Raw genomic sequence first — 17,512 nt, forward strand, 5'->3', positions numbered from 1 at the left:
TGGGATTCCCGTCGCAGAAGCCATGCTGTGATGTAGAAACTCAAACGCGATGCTTTGAATAGCCTGAGACTCGAGAGAAGGTCGAGATATAGTGGCAGCCTGCGACAGGTGTCCGAGGGGTGCGCTTCGGACTTTAGGCGATGAGGAAGGTCCGGCAGACAATGACGACAACACGAACCCCTGTTCGTATCCACCAATTAGCGCGATGCGGATGTCAGATGCATCCAACTCCGGCCAATCAGCGCCGAGATGACTAAAGCGTGGAGAAAGTGGTGATGTTTGCATTGCGGGTTTTGGGGGGTGGAGAAGGCGTTCTTGACGCGAGATGCATGTCTAGCGCGTCCACAACGGTCGCGTGAGACATCTTCATCGCACCACCAGACGCAAATGAGGAAGCTGAGCATCGGTATTGGTGGTTTGAATATATTCTCGTCTCCGTTACATCGTTGCTATTGTACAAGTTCGCGCTCATCCGTAGCGCTGCGTCAGCATAGTCATCCCCGCTGCGTGTTGAGGTATCAAGTCCATGTATAATATCCCCCCTCTTTCTATCCCAAGGCAGAGTTTGCTGCCATAATGCCGCCTAATGAACCATACCACGGGGAATCATCCTCCACCAGCTGCCTTCGCTCCAAAGTAACAATGCGCCTTCAAATGCTCATGCATTCGCCTTGAAAACATTACATCCATTAACAATCCAACTGCATAACCAAACTAAGGATATGAGATGCGAGAAGCATCCCAAGTAACAACCAGCGCCTCTAGTGCGATGGTAGTAACGTGGACCACTGTCATGTCCCGTGTGCCTAGTAGCACGTCCAGTGTCTCCCCAACTGCGCCGTTCGCTGATGCAGGTAGGAGCGAAATCGAGTACCCTGCCTCGATACAATGTGTACGTGTGCGTAAAGGTAAAGTCCCCCACTCTCACTTCTTCTTCATGAGAGCGGGCTGTTTCGAAGGGTCGGCCGGATCCAGGAACTTGGTCATGGCAAGAGAGAGTTCCTTGAACTCCACCGGCTTCGTGACGTAAGAGTTGAAGCCTGCTTCCACGCACTTCGCGTAAACATCACCGAGGACGTTCGCAGAGAGCGCGATGATAGGGTGGCGGCGGTAGCTATGCTTCTTCTCCCATCGCCGTATTTCTTTGCAGGCTTGATACCCGTCTTTGTTGGGCATGTGTAGATCACACTGGATGGCGTTAGTGCTGTCCGAAAGAAACAGACGTTACTACTTACGAGAATGATCGAGTAATAGCCGGGTGGCTTTGCAAAGACGGTCTCGGTAGCTTGGACACCATCCTGTACCGTTTCTGTTTCAATGTCGATCCTGGCAAGGAATTTCAAGATGACCTGAAGACTATCAGTATGCGCAAGAAGTTACATGTAGAGGACACTAACCGTTTGGTTGATCTTGTTGTCTTCGACCAGCAAGACCTTGTGGTTCTTGCCACCCACGCGACGCTTGAGTTCTTCAAAGACGAGCTTTTGGCTGACAACGACCTGCTGTGCGCTGTCTTGATTGCGATCCGTGCTAGACTCACGCTCCTTCTGTGGGTCGAAGATGATGGCAAACTTCGAAGGTTTGAGAGGCCGGTAGATGAACTGCAGGCGTCGATCCATGTGAAGCTGCTCATAGTCATAGACTGGAGCTTCTTTGATGAGCTCCTTCTTCTGCGACGGGTCAGAGACTACGACGACAGATGTGTTACCATACGCCATGGAGCTGAAGATCTGGTCCACGATGGCGTGCACCTCGGCCGTGTCGTGCAATACAAGAACAACGTGGGTAAATAGTACAGGGTTGTCGCCACCCATCATCTTCTGCGCCTCGATGACGCTGGCCTGACCCGTCACTTGATGAGGTATTCCCTGAGGAAGCGTGTTCCTGATGTGTCGGATCGTAGCTTCCCTACTATGCTCCAATGGGCACACCACCAGAATAGAATACATGGGAGGTTGTAGAGCACTGCCAAGCGGTGACAGACTACGATGGGGTGAAGACGCACGGAGGGTCTTGTCCGAATCAATGGAGGTGGAAGAGTCGGGCTTGGGGGCTTCCTCGCTATCGGTTCGTTTGGGTGGCAGAGCTAGTTTTATATCCGGGTCTGAAGCTGGGCTGGCCTCTTGCAGGTACGAAGACGCAGAAGATCTTTCCGAACGCAAGCTTGACTGTCCAGTAAGAGCGGCACTTGTCAAAGAGTGATCCGAGCTACCAGAGGAGAGGGACGGAGAGTCGCGCGAACGCTCAGAGGCTGACAGACTAGATGCAGGCGACCTGACAGGTTCGCTCTTGTCCGAAGAGACGCTTGATACACGCTTGATCGGTGCTTGGCTAGGATTTTGTGACTGAACAAATTTCTGAAGAGCCGAGGGCTGGGGTAGTGGAGGCACTGCTGGCACTGCGAGCGGTGTCTCAAAAGCTGGCGTGCCTGGTGTCGACACCTGCGGCCTGGGGAAGTCGTCGGCAGTGGGAAGCCCAAACTTGATCGTGAAGAAGAAAGTCGAACCCTTGCCTGGCGCACTTCGTGCATCCATTCTACCTCCATGTAGCTCCACGAACTGCATAGAGATAGCCAAGCCGAGTCCTGTTCCGCCGTGTTGCCGGGTACTGCTGGCGTCGATTTGACTGAATCGCTTGAACAGGTACTTGGCCTCAGCATCTGTGAAGCCTTGACCGGTGTCCACCACTTCGAACCGAACCATGGTCTCGTTATCTCGCAGGGGCCGAGATCGATCGGGTGGTTGCAATCTGCATCGGATAAAGATCTCTCCTCGCTCGGTGAACTTGATTGCATTGCCAACCACATTAAGAAGAACTTGGCGAATGCGGAACTTGTCACCCTTGACCTCTGCTGGCACACCTTCGTCCACAAGGTAGTTGAGTTCAAGGCCTTTCTGTATGGCTAAGCCCATGTTCAAGTCATTGACCTCTTCAAGAAGCGACGGCAGATGGAGCCATTCCATGGACAGCTTGATCATACCGGCTTCGACCTTTGACAGATCGAGAATGTCGTTGATGAGGTTCAGCAGACTGTCGGTACTAGCTTTTATGATGTTGACATGCTCCAACTGCTCAGAGTTGAGCGTGCTGTCAAGCAGGAAGTTGACCATGCCGGAGATACCGTTCAGAGGAGTACGGATCTCATGAGACATGTTACTGAGGAACTTGGACTTTGCATCCATGGTTTCCTTCAATGTCTGCTCGAGCAGCTTGTGGTCATTGATGTCGGTAGCTGTGCCATACCAGGTCTCTTCATCGCCGTCTTCAGAGAGTGAATTCTCTAACAAAATCCTGACCAGATGCCACCTGTAGTCACCGTCTTTGTTGCGAAGTCGCACTTCGGTGGAATAAGATGCCCGTCCATCTGCATCCTTTGCAACCCTGAGAATACCAGTGCTTGCTAGTTTGGACAACTTGGCCTGAGGCATGTCCATGCGGTCTGGTACTGATCCACCTGGGCTGGTGATTGTTCGCTCAGTCTCCGATGAAGCGTCCGATGAGTTTGAGTCGGTTCTACCGTGATCTGCTGGCATCGAAGTGGGCACATTGGCGACTCCGTGTTCATCCAACTCGGGAAGCTTGCACTTGACAACGTCATCAGGGTGCACATGCTCCAAGAAGCCGTTGCCCAGGGCATGAATCTCACTTTGGCCAGAGAAAGAAATCCACTGCGAATTGCAGAACGTCAAACCCCTGCGATCTGACACGACAAACACAATCTGTGGGCTTGAATTTGCTAGCGCGCGGTATTTGGCTTCCGACGCAGCTGTCTCTTGTTGTCGGGAAGAATTGAGTTCGGCAATATGCTGTTCGTGAAAGTCCATGTTGGTGCCGATCCAGTGAACAATCTGTTGACGCTTGTTCTTGAGTGGGGCGACGCGTACATAAAACCATCGGTATTGCTGATCAAATCGTTGCAGTCTCACCTTCTTCTGCAATTGCTGGCCAGTGCGTAGCGATCTGCTCCACTCTTCCAGGTACGAATCGCGATCCTCTGGGTGAATTGAATCCCATGGGTCTCGCAACACCTGGCGTTGATCCTGGCCTCTATAGATGAGGAACTTGGAGTTGACCCAGGTGATTGCTCCGGTGTTGGGAGCGGCGGTGAAGATCTGCACCGGTAACGAGTCGGTGATTGTGCGGAGTAGACTTTCTGAAGGAGGTGGCATTTCAGACGTTTCGGTGATGGACGGTCTCCTCACGTGACCATGCGAAGCGTGAGGCTTTCCTCCGGGTGTTGTCACCGAGGGCAAAGACTGGAACGACGAGCTGAAGTCTGCGCCGTATGAGTGCAAGAACGAGTGGCCTCGATTGGAGTTGCTCTGCATCTGGGCGCGACGCGTGCTCAATGACTCGTCTGGCTTATCGTTACGTGCCTTGGAAGCATCGTCATTGGCCTGTTCAGCTACTGGGTTTACAGTCACTCTCTTTGCAGGACGCTTGTCTGTCTTGCGTGCAGCTTGTTCATGAGGCGTCGAAGTTGGAGCATTCAGCGTTTTGCCATATTGTTTTCGCGCATCAAAGTAGCTCTCAACCGCTTCGCTGCCTGCGAGATGGCCAGGCGTGCCGCCAACGGAGTGTCTGCTCGAGAATCCGACGGAAGAAGTGTCCCAGCCAGGTGTTCCGGCGATGGAGTCTCCGGGACTGTGCTTGGATCGACCCGAGTAGTCGGAAGGACTAGTAACACTGCCCGCTGCTGAATTGGTGATGTCTTCCAGATCAAGGTGGAGCAGCTCGTCGAGGCTATCGGAATCCGAGGGGAGGCTAATGCCGCCAGAAGTGCCAGCTGTCATGCGCCGTTGTCGGACCGACGCGACTTGAGCTTGAGCGTTGGTGAAGTGCCAAGCATTGGAGAATGACGTAGCAAGGTGAGGGCCAAGGTGCTTCAATGAGTTGGTAAGGTTCCGCGGATATGGCACGATGGGCGACAGTATGGAAAGAATCGCAATGGGCGCTTTCCGCACAAAGCCCTCCTTGTTCAGCGACGTTGACATGGACTGTTCGGACTGTCTCCGCGTCATGGACGGCGTTTGATTTGGCGTGGAGGTTGCTGGAGACGCCATGATCTGAGATAGAATGGGATGCACCAGAGGTATATGTGTGACGGTACTGGCCTTGTCAACGCCAATGGCCTCAACCATGCCAAATTGTGTGTAGTCTTGAGGTGAACGCGACGGGTTGAATGTTTCCTCGTCGACATTGCCTGTAGCGAAGAACGGATTGGCATCAGCATCATTCTGGATAGCCGGTGACGGGGCGGGCGACTGTGCCCATGGTGAGCTTGGGTACTGTTCGTACTCTTCATAGCGTTGCGGCAGGCGGGGATCATTTGTAGCCAGATTGGCACGACCACGAGCAGCGGCCGCTTTGTGGGCTTCTTGTGCAGCAGCACTGCCCTGTATCGCAGACGGTTTGGTCTGCTCCGGTTTGTCCTTATCCAGGTCCTCTTTAGATGTCGTATGTGAAGTTGAGTAATCTCTGGTCAAAGTGACCAAGCGGCCTCTCTCCAAGACACGATTGACACCTGTATTGTCGATGAGAGCATCTGGCTCGTGGTCGAGAGCACGCAGCACATGGTATACAGCACTAGGAGGCGAAGGCTCTCCCACACTAGAGAATTCTGGATCGCTAAAGGTAGGTCCACCTGTTGGTGTCGAGCCAGCGAATGCAGGAGAGGCGCCATCAAAGGAAGCCTGTGAGACCTGCCTTAGCGGATGCTCTGGCCTGGCAGCCATATGGGGTGCGTGGCTGGCAGACCTCATTGGACCTCTTGGCCGGTTGAGCGACGCCGATGTGGACGTATCTGGAGCAGCGCTGGATTTCTGGCGTTCGTGGCCGGCGAAGGAGTGATGCGAGAATAGCTTCGGTCTGCGTTCCGGAATCATGGTGGAAGGGGGCATGTCGGCATGTTCATAGTCGCGTGAGCTTGGGTTCTCTTCCGACTGGAAATGGCTTGCTGCTTCCTGGTAGGTGGCTGCATGCGGGCTTCCCTCGTTCCCCATGGCAGTAAAACTAGTCTTCTGGCCCCATGGCACGTTCTCGATATCAGACGCATCCGCTGGTACTGCCAAGGTGGCTCTTTCCGCTCCATAGTGGTCGCGCATGATGGACGTTACCGCCGTCCACCAAGCAGCGAGGCCGGGCTCGGCACCCAGGCGCAGTACGATGTCGTAAAGATTGGGACTCGGGAATCGCGGGTCTTCTGCATCCGGGCTCTGGTAGTTTCTTCCTCCGGGGGCGAAGGGCGTGCTTGATGCGGCGGGGGTGCTGCTCTCGGAGGCGATGCGCTCTTGCGGGGTTGCGTACTCCCGCGACTGCCCCGCTGCTACCGTGGGCGAGAGGCTGGTGAAGGGCATGTGGAATGCCGAGGCCCATCGTGGCGTGTTTGGGACGGAAGGGAAGGGGTAGGATGGCGTTCGAACGGCATGGGTGGCGGCGGGCGTGGGTGGCATGCTGCCGCGAATGGTCCTCGCAGACTCGGTCGATTCGGTCGACGTGGTAAGGCCCGTAGGGAGCGGCGGGTTCGGGCTCGGGGTTGGACTGATAAAGGCGCCCTCGAGGGTGGGCGAGATGCCCGGCATGGGTTCCTCCTTGATGGGCGATATGCGGCGAGAGCCCAGCGCGACAGCGGAATTGTTGGACGAGCTCCGCATGCGCGCCCGCTGCTGTTGCTGCAGCATCTTCAGCTGCAGGCCGCGCAGGCGTTCCACCTCCATCTCGTCGGGCGAGGCCTCGCTCAGTGGCGCTTCTTCCGCGGCCAGCTCGTCGGCACCAGCGCCTTCGTCCTCGTCGCCCTGTTGGCTCTCTGCCTCGCTCAGTTCGCTGTCGGTGGCGGCATCGTCGCGGGGATTGCTCGGGTTCCGGGTTCCGGGCGAGGGCTGCGAAGTTTGCGACTGATATGTCTTCGCGTCGCTGGCGGCCAGTCTCTGCAGTGGCGGGCGCGTCGTGGGTGGCGGCGCAGTCTCTCTCTTGGGATTAGGAGAGGGTGACGGGGCCTTTGTCATTATTGCATTCCCCAGTCTCCCACAGAACGCGCAGGTGGTGTCGTGATGGGGTCGAGGCAGCGGCGGGCATAGATGGGATGGTGAGCTATGACGTCGCGGAGTGTGCTCCTGGCAAGAATGGACGGTGAAGCGGCCTCAGCACATGGACAGGTCAACAACACGACTTAATGGCCACCAGTGGTTTCGCACTGTCAGACTGCCAGCAGAGGCCGAATCCCACCGGAGCGCAGAGACAAGCTGGGAGTGCTTGGTGAGTAAGAATCAGGTGGTGGGCTCATGCCAGGATCAGGAGCAGGATAGCCTCGCGCCCGTGGGCTTCAACATACGCCCGCATACACTTACAGAAACGTCGAGGCCGCGCACTGCACGCGCTGGACAAAAGCAGTTTGGATGGATCGTGGATCGCGTAAATGATGTGTATTGGCGCGAGAGACCGTCTTGCTCCTGTCTCATTCCAGCCGCCCGCTTGGACGAAATTGACTGTTGGCTGCGAGCCGCTAGATCACGGCCAGCGACGTCATCAGGGTTTCTCGATACTCCAGCCGCGCCTATGCCGATCTGGAAACCTCCAGCGACGCCCAACCTCCACAGCCCGTACTCACCGCACCGCATTCTCCCTCTTCGTTGTCTCTACATCGTGATCCTGCCTTCACCACCTATCCCCGTCGACCGCTCTTGGGGCGCTCTACATGGCGTCAACTACTATTTTAGCGATGGCCAACGGGATGCCACGTTTCCCCATTGGATGGGTACCCCTGCACATTTCCAAGACGGTTTCCCATGCCGTCCCAACCCGGCTAGCGCCAGCAGCTTTCCTTCCGGAAGCCTCAGAGACGCTCGACGCACCACCGTTCTCGACACTACTCAAGAGCCTCACTAGCGACGCTGCCGTCCCTCTCTCGATTGACGTGTTGAATACGCTATCCCGCAAATTTGGCCGTCCTGTCGCGTCTCGGCCCGAATCTGCGCCTGCCTACAAGTAGCCCATGGAGCCACTTGTGGTGTCATTGTGCTGGAGGGCGGACCATGCGGCTGGATCTTGCAGTATACCAGAGTACACTAGGAAGCCTCAGCGGCTTTGGCGCTTCCATTCTTCTAGCTCCTGTCAAATGCGGCGGGGCGGAATCCCAAGACAACGTGGTAACAATGTGCCGAGCAGCTGCCATGCGAGACACGCTGCCCTCCAAACTTTAACAATCTCTACCCGTCAGCTGGCGGGTACCTGCCTCACGTGCGAACACCACGGCTGACAGGTACCCACCGCCATGCCCGCGTCACCCTCGGCAGAGGTATCGTGAGATCAGATAATGCCTGCTTGCAGCCCTGTACTCGCAATCTATCTTCATCCGCGACTTACCGCGCTTCCGTTCCGACGCTCGGAACGACTACCCCTACCAATCACCATCCAGAGGTCTTCGAACGGGTACCTTACATTGCCCATTACTACCCAACGCAGATCTACAGACAATCCCAATATCGAGACGCCACAGCCGTCTTCGGTGAGGATGATCTTTGTGCGAACCGTTATCCAGGGTCCGCGGAGCTTTACCTATGGAACAACCACGGTACGCAATCGCCGATCAGATCGTGATGATCGCCACCCCAATGACGCGAACACGAACGTTTGAGCCGCGCGTAGCCTATCCGTGCGAGATCTGTAACCACATCTCTCAAGAAGAACTATGATTATTACTGAAGAATGAGCTGTTTCGCATATTTAATGGCATCCGAAGGATCATCTAGGAATTTACAAATACCATCTGCCTGCGCACCAGCATCGGATTTAACCTTGCAGCACAGACCACGTGGATATGTCTCGCCATTTCCTGCGCCAGTACGCGAACATGAATAACAACACTCGCCATAGACGATATTCCCCAAATCAAAGGGACAGCTACCACACGATCTAACAAAATGCACTTTTGCGTCACCGGAACGTAAGCGTGTAAAAGAGCCAAGCGAATGACAAATACATCTACTACTAAATTTCCAGCAAGCCTCAAACACACCGACAAGACAAAACCGCTCATTCAACAATCATCAATGAAACGACCGCACACCACATTGATCTAGACACTTCCAGCGCTTTGAACATCCTCGTCTTTTCCAATACCTCTGCGAGTATTGGCAGCGCTACCAGCATTACCCGCACAGAGATCCAGCACCATATCTCCTCTGAACTCCGCATGACAAACCATACTCGGCTCGTTCGTGTAGGTCCTTCCGAAGTAATATATTGGGCAGTACTCCGTGCCTTTACACTCGATTGGACGACATACACTAGCATCACAGCCGTCTTTCGCTTTGAACGATACCTTCATCCCGTTCTGATACCCAGGACACATGTCGATCTTGTGTTGCATATCCGTAACGGACATGTTGAGATCGTTGAACTTGTTATGGCCGTACAAAGCAGGATGCTTGGCAGGATCAGCGCAATCCAGGAGCGAAACGTCTTGGGGTGAAGTCAGTAAAGATGTTACTCAGCTAAGACGCGTGCTGTTCACTTACCATACCAGAGCTTCTGATACGTATCACCAGCAGTCTTGTTCTGGACCAGCCCATACTCAAACTGTAGAATCTCCGCTGGCTTGCTGGGATTCCACATCTTGAATACCGGACTCTGACCGCGCAGTTTATCGTATTCCGCACAGTAGTCGGCTTTGCGCTTATCGTCGTAGGCTGGGCAAGTGGCGCGAAAAGGCTCTGTGTAGCTTCCTCCAACTGCGATAGTATGCTTGACGTGATCTTGGTAGAAATCCCAGGTTCCGTTGCCTCCTTTCTCCTCGGACCTATCACCACCTAGGGTATAGGCAGCGACCGAGTTTAGATCAAACTCTTCTTGGCAGTGGTTGTTGATAATGACATTGCCGTACTCCGGTCCCTCATCCGCCACCAAGCCGACTGACTCCGCAGGTGATGCTGGTGACACACCCGATGCAGTCGCGCCACCACCGCCACCGCCGGTACCAGCACCAGAAGCCACGGCCGGAGATGCAGAACCCGCAGAAGATGCCACAGGCACGCCCATAGACGACATGAACTCCAAGACCGAACTCATCGACATGCTCCCCTCAGCCGCCGATGTCAAGCCCAGAAGCGGTGCCTCGCTCTTCTTCACTACGCCTGCGTGTGAGAAGGGGCTGGTCTGTTGACCGTGTGGTATTAGTACCAGGGCAAAGCCCAAAAGCATAAAGTACTCGGCGTAGAAAACCATCGTTGTGGTTGGGAGTTGAAGATACGAAGATATGCGCTATGAGGAACTGATCGTCTGCGTAGTGTTCTTGATAGATGTTTATAGAGAAGAGCGTGGTATTTTGCATGTAGTAGAAATTTGCAGGGAAAAGGTGTATGTGGAGGAAGATGAAGGGAACGAAAAGAGTTGAAATATGTGTAGTATTCCTGCCATGAGTCTTTAACGATGACTTGGAGCGATACGAGAAGTGACTGGCGCTGACAGACGTCTGCTTGACTCGTACGGTGACAAGATTGTCGAGGTCGCTATGAATCAACGCTTTTACTGTATATAAGAGTCATGGTTCTGTGCTGGTAAGCCATCAGACTATCCTCATCTCATATCTATCCCATCTCGTGCCCTGTAATGTTTCCGCCATCTTGCATCCGAATCTAATCGCCATGTTGCCTGCCAATCAATCTCCAACCTCGAACCACTTGAGCAACTCGACGTTATACTCCTGAAATCCAGCAACAAGATCCGCAGCACCTATATTTGGTTGCTGTAGAAGAGTAGCGTAGAAGCAAGCTACACGTGTCGCGAACACATCCGGCCTGAATGCCACCCATTCCCGACGTCCCTCCAACTCCTGGACAAACAGACCTAGCTCGCGATGCGCGGATAGAGCAGGCAGGGATGCATCTTTCCAAGAGGACGCTCTCAAAGTCTGCTTGTGGGCCCGCCAGTCCGCACCTGCCTTTCCGTGGTAGCTGGTAGCCATCTGGAAGTCTTGCAATTTAGCGTGAATCTTGTGCCACAACAACATTGATGTATAAGATTCCATGAAAATAGTGGTACCCAATTCTCGTTTCATTCTCTTGAGCGTCGCGGTGGTGGACAGCTTGCATCGGATGAACTCGAGCTTTCTGGTCTTGGAACCCTGAGGAGTCGACGTCTTGAGCACCTCTACCAGCTCATCAAAGGCGGCTTGTTGGTGGAGTGACTCTTCCTTCGGCTTAGAGTCCATGGAAGAGTCTCCAATTTGGTCCTCATGTAGTTGAGCATGCGTCGCAATGTTCTGCTCTGGTTGCAGAGCCATGTCCTTGAACCGGTCGATCAATGATGTGTCGTCGCTTGATTCGACTTGACGACCGTCCTCCATGCTGGGAGTAAGACCGCTGCAGTTGATACCGCTTGTTTTTGTTGCAGATAGCTCATCCCAGCGTGTATACGGGGGACAATCTGTGTCCGGGGTGGTCGTAGTCAAGGAAGAGTTTTCTTCTTGCTTGTCCGCCTTCTTCAGCCTTCTCTCCTCCAGGGGCAGTGTATCAATCTCCGCGTCATCTTGATCTCCGAGAGTACCTCCAAGCGTAGTACCGTTATAAGCAGGTACATCGCTGATGGTCCTGATATCTGGCGATAAAGTGGGGGAGCTCTCCTGCTTGATAAATCCGTATGATTCCGAGTCGTCGCTGGGATTGTCATCGCCGCCATAAGAATTTGTGACAGTGCTCAGAGCGACATCTTCGGGTGCGCTGTTACTGGAGGGGCCCCTGATGAAGGGCTTGGGTAAAGGCGCGTTCGAGAGAGAGCGTTCCTGCTTCCTAACTTTCCTAAGCGTGTCTTTTCGAGACGTAAAGAGGCGTTTCCCGATCAAGCATCTTAGCATGATCTCGATACTACCCATGTCAGTTCGCTTTCTTGGAAGACAGAGTTGTCTTACGTCGCTTTGTCATCCGGCTGGCTAATGCGAAGTTCGTTTGTTGCACTTCTTCGGTCATCGTCTCCCCATATAGAGCCGTAGCGCGACATCAAGCTTTGAGCTTCTTCCTTGAAGCACTCCGGATCCTCGTACGCCTTCCGTAGGTTGGGAAGGTCCTTGGGCAGTGTACTGTTGATCACTGCTTTCGTGACGCCTTCATAGAGTTCTTCTGCCTTTGGATCAAGGAGACGGTGTTTACCGCCCACTCTTTCATCCGCAGCCAAACCCAGACTGCTCAGGTAGTCTGCTACCGCCCTTTCTGACTTCATAGAGTCGGCCAGTAAGATCTCGCCCTCTTGTTTGAGCTTCACCGGATCCGCTACAGGCTTTGCTTCCTTGCCAATAATTAGTCAAATTCGATAGCGGAGAGGCGAAACTTACCTTATCCATGGCGTACCAGACAACAGAAATCTTCTTTGGGTGGGTTGACTTTGTGCGAAATACAGAATTTTGGACTGTGTGGGTGATATGACGCCTGGACTACTAGGCGTTGTTGTGGTTACCTAGGCACTTGTGCAAAGGCCCCCAGGTTTTCTTGGCGAACTGATCACTACCGAACAACTCAGGAAAGCATTGGCATCTAAACAGCTATCGATGTCGTAGGAATATTAAGACTAAACCGCTCTACAGCGCTCTCTACCAGTGTTTGGAAAAAGAATATCTTCTTAGGTCTGGGATTAAACAGAGTGGGGAAGTAACGTGAGAAGACTTTAATGGGGTCTTACAGAGACGATCCTTATTTCATAAACGATGAGACCCGAACTATGGATATGTTTGGGAAGAAAGAAGTGACATAAAGAACGGTATGTGAGGGTTAGGGAAGAGATTTGACGCAGACAACCCGGAATGCTACTCCTGTATACGATGCACGTAAGTTAATATTGACTAAACAAGTCCGAGTAGCCCCCAAGTCGCTAGGATCATGTTCTGTCATATTCCCCTCCGCATGTTCATGTTGTCTGTCTTTCTACAAGCGAGCGCGCTTGGGTTCATGGAGAACAAGGCCGATACAACGCCCGTAAGCCGTCGGAGAGATCCATAGAAGGTAGGATGAGGCACATCTCCACTAGGTGTGTCAAGATACGAGTGACTTTTGTGGATGTGTGAATGAAGAAAGACTCACGACCTTGCGTGCTTGCTCATCGATGTCTGACGTTCCGGAGCTAGCTGGCCACGAGGAAAACAAGTCCGCGCCTGCCCACCACAGCCCACCCAATCACCACACAGTACCTGACTACTCCGCACTCCAGGCCCTCGATTTTCCTCCACATTCCGCGTCGGCGCTGTTCCGCCCTCCCGCGTCAAGATGCCGACGCAACCCATACTAGAGCTTCCCGAGGCTGCTGCGACGATGCTTGGGTATACAGATATCCGGGAGCGCTCCAATTCTCCCCACAGTGATTTGTTATCTACACCTCCACAGTCTGTGAGTTGAGCGCTGCATAGCATATTTTGGAAGTCTGGAAGTTTGCATACTCGCGCAAAGTCCAGCCCAGTATGCCGTCGATATCCCTCACACTGCGCACTGCGCGCACCTTTTCGCGGAGCACAACAAAAGTCATTCAACCTTCTCTTGGTACTCTCCAGCGGCTGCTAACACTGACAGACATACCTCAACCTCTCGCGCTCCTTCTCATCGTCTCTGCGCCGCAATGAGATCAACAAGGTCTACCCGAGTGCCGCAGCGGCTATCGAAGACATGGCCTCTGACAGTACGCTACTATGCGGAGGCTTCGGACTTTCAGGCGTCCCAGATACGCTCATCCACCAAGTAAAGAGCACACCACACATCACAGGTCTTACCGCCGTATCCAACAATGCCGGCATCGTTGGAGGAGGCCTCGGCCTACTACTCGAAAGCAAGCAAGTCAAGAAGATGATTGCCAGCTACGTAGGCGAGAACAAAGTGCTCGAGCAAATGTACCTCACCGGCGAGCTAGAACTCGAACTCACACCCCAAGGCACACTCGCCGAGCGATGTAGAGCAGGCGGCGCCGGCATCCCAGCCTTCTACACACCCGCCGCCTTTGGCACCGTCGTCCAAACCGGCGAACTAGCCCTCAAGCACAACAGCGACGGCAGCGTAGCCCAATACTCCACACCGCGCGACGTCAAAGTCTTCGCAGGCAAGAGCTACGTAATGGAAGAAAGCATCAAAGGCGACTACGCCTTCATCAAAGCCTACAAAGCCGACCGCCTAGGAAACGTGCAATTCCGCTTCTCCGCCCAAAACTTCAACGGCGCCATGGCTCGTAACGCAACCACTACAATCGTAGAAGCCGAGCACATCGTCGAGCCCGGCGAGATCCCTCCCAACGCCGTTCACGTCCCCGGCATCTACATCGACCGCGTAATCCAATTCACAGCCGAAAAGAAGATCGAAAAAGTCGTCAACGCGAAAGACCCCCAGGAAGCTGTCTCCGCCCTCGGCGCCGGCGACGCAGCCTCGAAACGCGAACGCATCGTGCGCCGCGCCGCAAAGGAGTTCAAGAACGGCATGTACGCCAACCTAGGCATCGGCATGCCCATGCTCGCCCCGTCCTTCGTAGACCCCTCCGTAGAAGTCCAACTCCAGTCTGAAAACGGCATCTTGGGTCTAGGTCCATACCCGCAAAAGGGCCTCGAAGACCCTGACCTCATCAACGCTGGCAAAGAAACTGTTACTCTCCTCCCCGGCGCGTCCTGCTTTGGCTCCGAAGAGAGTTTCGGCATGATTCGTGCGGGCAAGATTGATCTGACTATCCTCGGTGCTATGCAAGTGTCCGCTAGAGGTGACCTGGCCAACTGGATGTTGCCCGGTAAGGTCAAGGGATTCGGCGGCGCGATGGATTTGGTCAGTAATCCGGAGAAGACGAAGGTGGTGGTTACTATGGAACATACGGATAAGAAGGGGCGGCCCAAGATTCTTAAGCAGTGCGAGTTTCCGCTTACGGGTAAGGCCTGTGTGAGCAGGATTATTACGGATCTGGTGAGTACCACCTCTTTTCCTTTTCGAGTTATATGGATTGGAAACTAATGATTGCGTAGTGTGTGTTTGATGTCGACTTTACAGAGGGACTGACGCTTATTGAGCTTGCGGATGGTGTGACCGTAGATGAGGTGCAGTCGAAGACCGGTGCGGATTTCAAGGAGGCAGCGGAGATCAAGCCGATGTTGTAGGAGACATATGTATAGTCTTCACACTCGCACAACATACCAATGTCGCTTTCCTGCACAGATGATGCACGTCTATTCCAAACCCCAAGCCCGCTATGAGACAAGTACGCAAACTAAGCCTATTGATAATGCAAACACCGCAAACCACTACGTACAACCACTCTACTCCGTCCTCGTCTTCAAACTACCACTCGCCCCATCAACAGCGGGATCGTAGTCGCTTCCAGCCTTGAGACTCTTACTCCTTGACGGTACCATCGTAGGATTAGCCTCCTTCAACGGATCCACCTCCGCAGCCTCAATATCACTGTCTTCACCATCAATACCCGCCTCACGCCTCCTTCTCTGGCGCTCCAACCACTCCTCATCATCCTCATCCTCGCTGTCATCCTCACCAACAACGCCATACCTGCCTTCACTACCGCTACCACTACCATGCTCAGGGTCCTTGATAAAGTTATCAATGATCCAGTACTGCAGCGCATTCATGATCAACGGGAAAATGAACATGACGAAAGTGATTTGCAGTGCGGTGTTTCCTTCTGTCCAGCGCAGTGCCCAGTCTCCTACCCATGCGATCCAAGGGAGGAAGGCGAAGATGGCGAGAACGCAGAGTTTCATGCCGATGAGGCCGAGGAAGTAGATTATGGATTGCTTGAGCCACCAGGTTGCGCGGGGTGGTTGGCCGTAGTTGCCGCTGCGGATGGACTCTGGGGGGTTGGCTAGAGGGGTTTTCGCGAACGCTGCGTGGAGGACTTTAAGGAGGAGCACGAGGATTGGGATACCGATTGTGGTCTGGGATCGTTAGTTACTGATTGCAGATGTTCGTGGGAATGAACTTACGTCGATGGCCAGGTTGAGGAGGTAGAACGAGCACGGGTTCGGCTGGTCACCCTCCTCGTTGGTTCCAGCATACTTCGTTGTCGCGCTGGTTGTTGCTGCTACGTCAAATTTGCCGGAGGACAGCATAGACATCAATACGTTTGCGAGATGCAACAGAACCGAGCCAAAGACCTGCTTGGAAACATCGAAGAACCAGATCTTTATGGGCCGTCGCGGAGACTCCCTCAGCCTCTTGATTGCGAGGGAGGATACGGCGAGTAGTCCAAGGAAACCTTGTACAATCAGTGCAAAGTTTCCAAGGAGGTTGCACTCGCCCTTGTCGCTCTCGCCATCCATCGGGTTTCCTTGTGCGGCTACAGCTTTGCTAGGCTCGGCGGCTGGTACTGCTGTCTTCTCAGGCTTGGTCTCTGCTGGAGTAGCTTCAGACGAGGGTGTAGACGTCGGTCTGGGTACGTTTTCGGGCGCGGCTTCTTCGTCGTTGGCGTTGACGTTGTCATCCGTAATACCAGTCGGTGTCGGTGTGGCAGGGGCAGCCTTCGAAGGCTCAACAGGTTTCGCAGGTTCCTTTTCCACGCCGTCGATGCCCATAAGCTCGGTCTCAAAAACTGCACGCACCATTAGTCAGACCCAAACTCTCCGCACAAAGCAAACATACCCAGCGTTGATCCCGCAGGAATCTTATCACCCATAGCGTGATTCCCATACGCCAGCCCAGGCGGGATGACCAACTTCCTGGCCTCTCCAATACACATATCCAGCAGACCCTGATCCCAGCCCTTGATCACCTGGCCCTTGCCAATCGTGAATGTAAACGGTGCGCCACGGTCGTAGCTCGAGTCAAACTTGCTGCCATCGCTCTGCAGCGTGCCCTTGTACATCATCGACACTTTGTCGCCTTTCTGAGTTTTGCGCGTACATTCCGCCGGTCTGGTGACTTGGACTTCGAGATCCTGCGCGAAAGCAAGCGAAGGCAACAGCGCGAGGGGGAGCGCAAGGAGGGAGGTGAGGAGCCGCATGGCAGGCGGCAGTAAAGCGACGTGATGTCGCGGTCGCGGTCGAACAAGAAAAGCGAATGCGGTATTGCGCGTGAGGAAGGAGGTAGAGAGGCAAGAAGCAGTGCGAGTTAATAAGCCACGATGAGGCTGATTACTGTACCGTACTGCCGGACTTTCGGGGCTTCTGAAACCTGCGTCGTGCGAAACGAAGCGCTTAACGCTCGCAAGTGCGGACGTTTGCCCGAAACAGATATGCCGGCGTGTAAACGGCGAGAGAAAGGGAGGGAAGGAGGTCTGACGGTCAACGCCAGATGTGAATGTGCAGGTGGTTGTGGCAGGTGTTCTCGACGTGCATGGCCACATGAGGTAACTGCGGCCAAGGGTCCTAGATTGTCCCGCCGATCCCCGAAATGCCTCCGCGGTAGTCGATTGGTTGTCTACTCCTTGGATCTCAAGCTACAAGATGCACTACAGCACGTAGTACCGAACAACTACCTTGGATCATCCGCCCCATACAAGGAAGAACCAGATATTGAACAGGTGCGCTGTCGTCTACACCAAGACGAGACCTGAAGTT

The 17,512-nt window shown here is 54.0% G+C and overlaps 5 protein-coding genes across 5 annotated transcripts; 1 reads left to right on the plus strand and 4 right to left on the minus strand.

Annotated features, from left to right (window-relative positions):
• Positions 1-924: 924 nt before the first annotated feature.
• Positions 925-7,004, minus strand: J4E83_004934 (uncharacterized protein; the record flags this gene model as incomplete). Its single annotated transcript, XM_049331858.1, has 3 exons — positions 925-1,188; positions 1,236-1,349; positions 1,398-7,004. The coding sequence occupies 3 exons, from the start codon at positions 7,002-7,004 to the stop codon at positions 925-927; spliced, it is 5,985 nt and encodes a 1,994-aa protein (XP_049188953.1).
• Positions 7,005-9,507: 2,503 nt separating this feature from the next.
• Positions 9,508-10,221, minus strand: J4E83_004935 (uncharacterized protein; the record flags this gene model as incomplete). The annotated part of the gene is made up of 1 exon (XM_049331859.1): positions 9,508-10,221. One exon carries the CDS (start codon positions 10,219-10,221, stop codon positions 9,508-9,510), a length of 714 nt encoding a protein of 237 aa, XP_049188954.1.
• A 433-nt stretch (positions 10,222-10,654) lies between these two features.
• Positions 10,655-12,331, minus strand: J4E83_004936 (uncharacterized protein; the record flags this gene model as incomplete). Its single annotated transcript, XM_049331860.1, has 3 exons — positions 10,655-11,858; positions 11,903-12,276; positions 12,323-12,331. 3 exons carry the CDS (start codon positions 12,329-12,331, stop codon positions 10,655-10,657), a joined length of 1,587 nt encoding a protein of 528 aa, XP_049188955.1.
• A 1,107-nt stretch (positions 12,332-13,438) lies between these two features.
• Positions 13,439-15,100, plus strand: J4E83_004937 (uncharacterized protein; the record flags this gene model as incomplete). The annotated part of the gene is made up of 3 exons (XM_049331861.1): positions 13,439-13,498; positions 13,548-14,909; positions 14,969-15,100. The coding sequence occupies 3 exons, from the start codon at positions 13,439-13,441 to the stop codon at positions 15,098-15,100; spliced, it is 1,554 nt and encodes a 517-aa protein (XP_049188956.1).
• Positions 15,101-15,259: 159 nt separating this feature from the next.
• Positions 15,260-16,956, minus strand: J4E83_004938 (uncharacterized protein; the record flags this gene model as incomplete). Its single annotated transcript, XM_049331862.1, has 3 exons — positions 15,260-15,892; positions 15,941-16,545; positions 16,596-16,956. The coding sequence occupies 3 exons, from the start codon at positions 16,954-16,956 to the stop codon at positions 15,260-15,262; spliced, it is 1,599 nt and encodes a 532-aa protein (XP_049188957.1).
• Positions 16,957-17,512: the final 556 nt, after the last annotated feature.

Source organism: Alternaria metachromatica (genome assembly GCF_023757995.1).
Source record: "Alternaria metachromatica strain BMP 0045 chromosome Unknown scaffold_9, whole genome shotgun sequence".
In the NCBI taxonomy this organism is placed as follows: Eukaryota; Fungi; Ascomycota; class Dothideomycetes; order Pleosporales; family Pleosporaceae; genus Alternaria; species Alternaria metachromatica.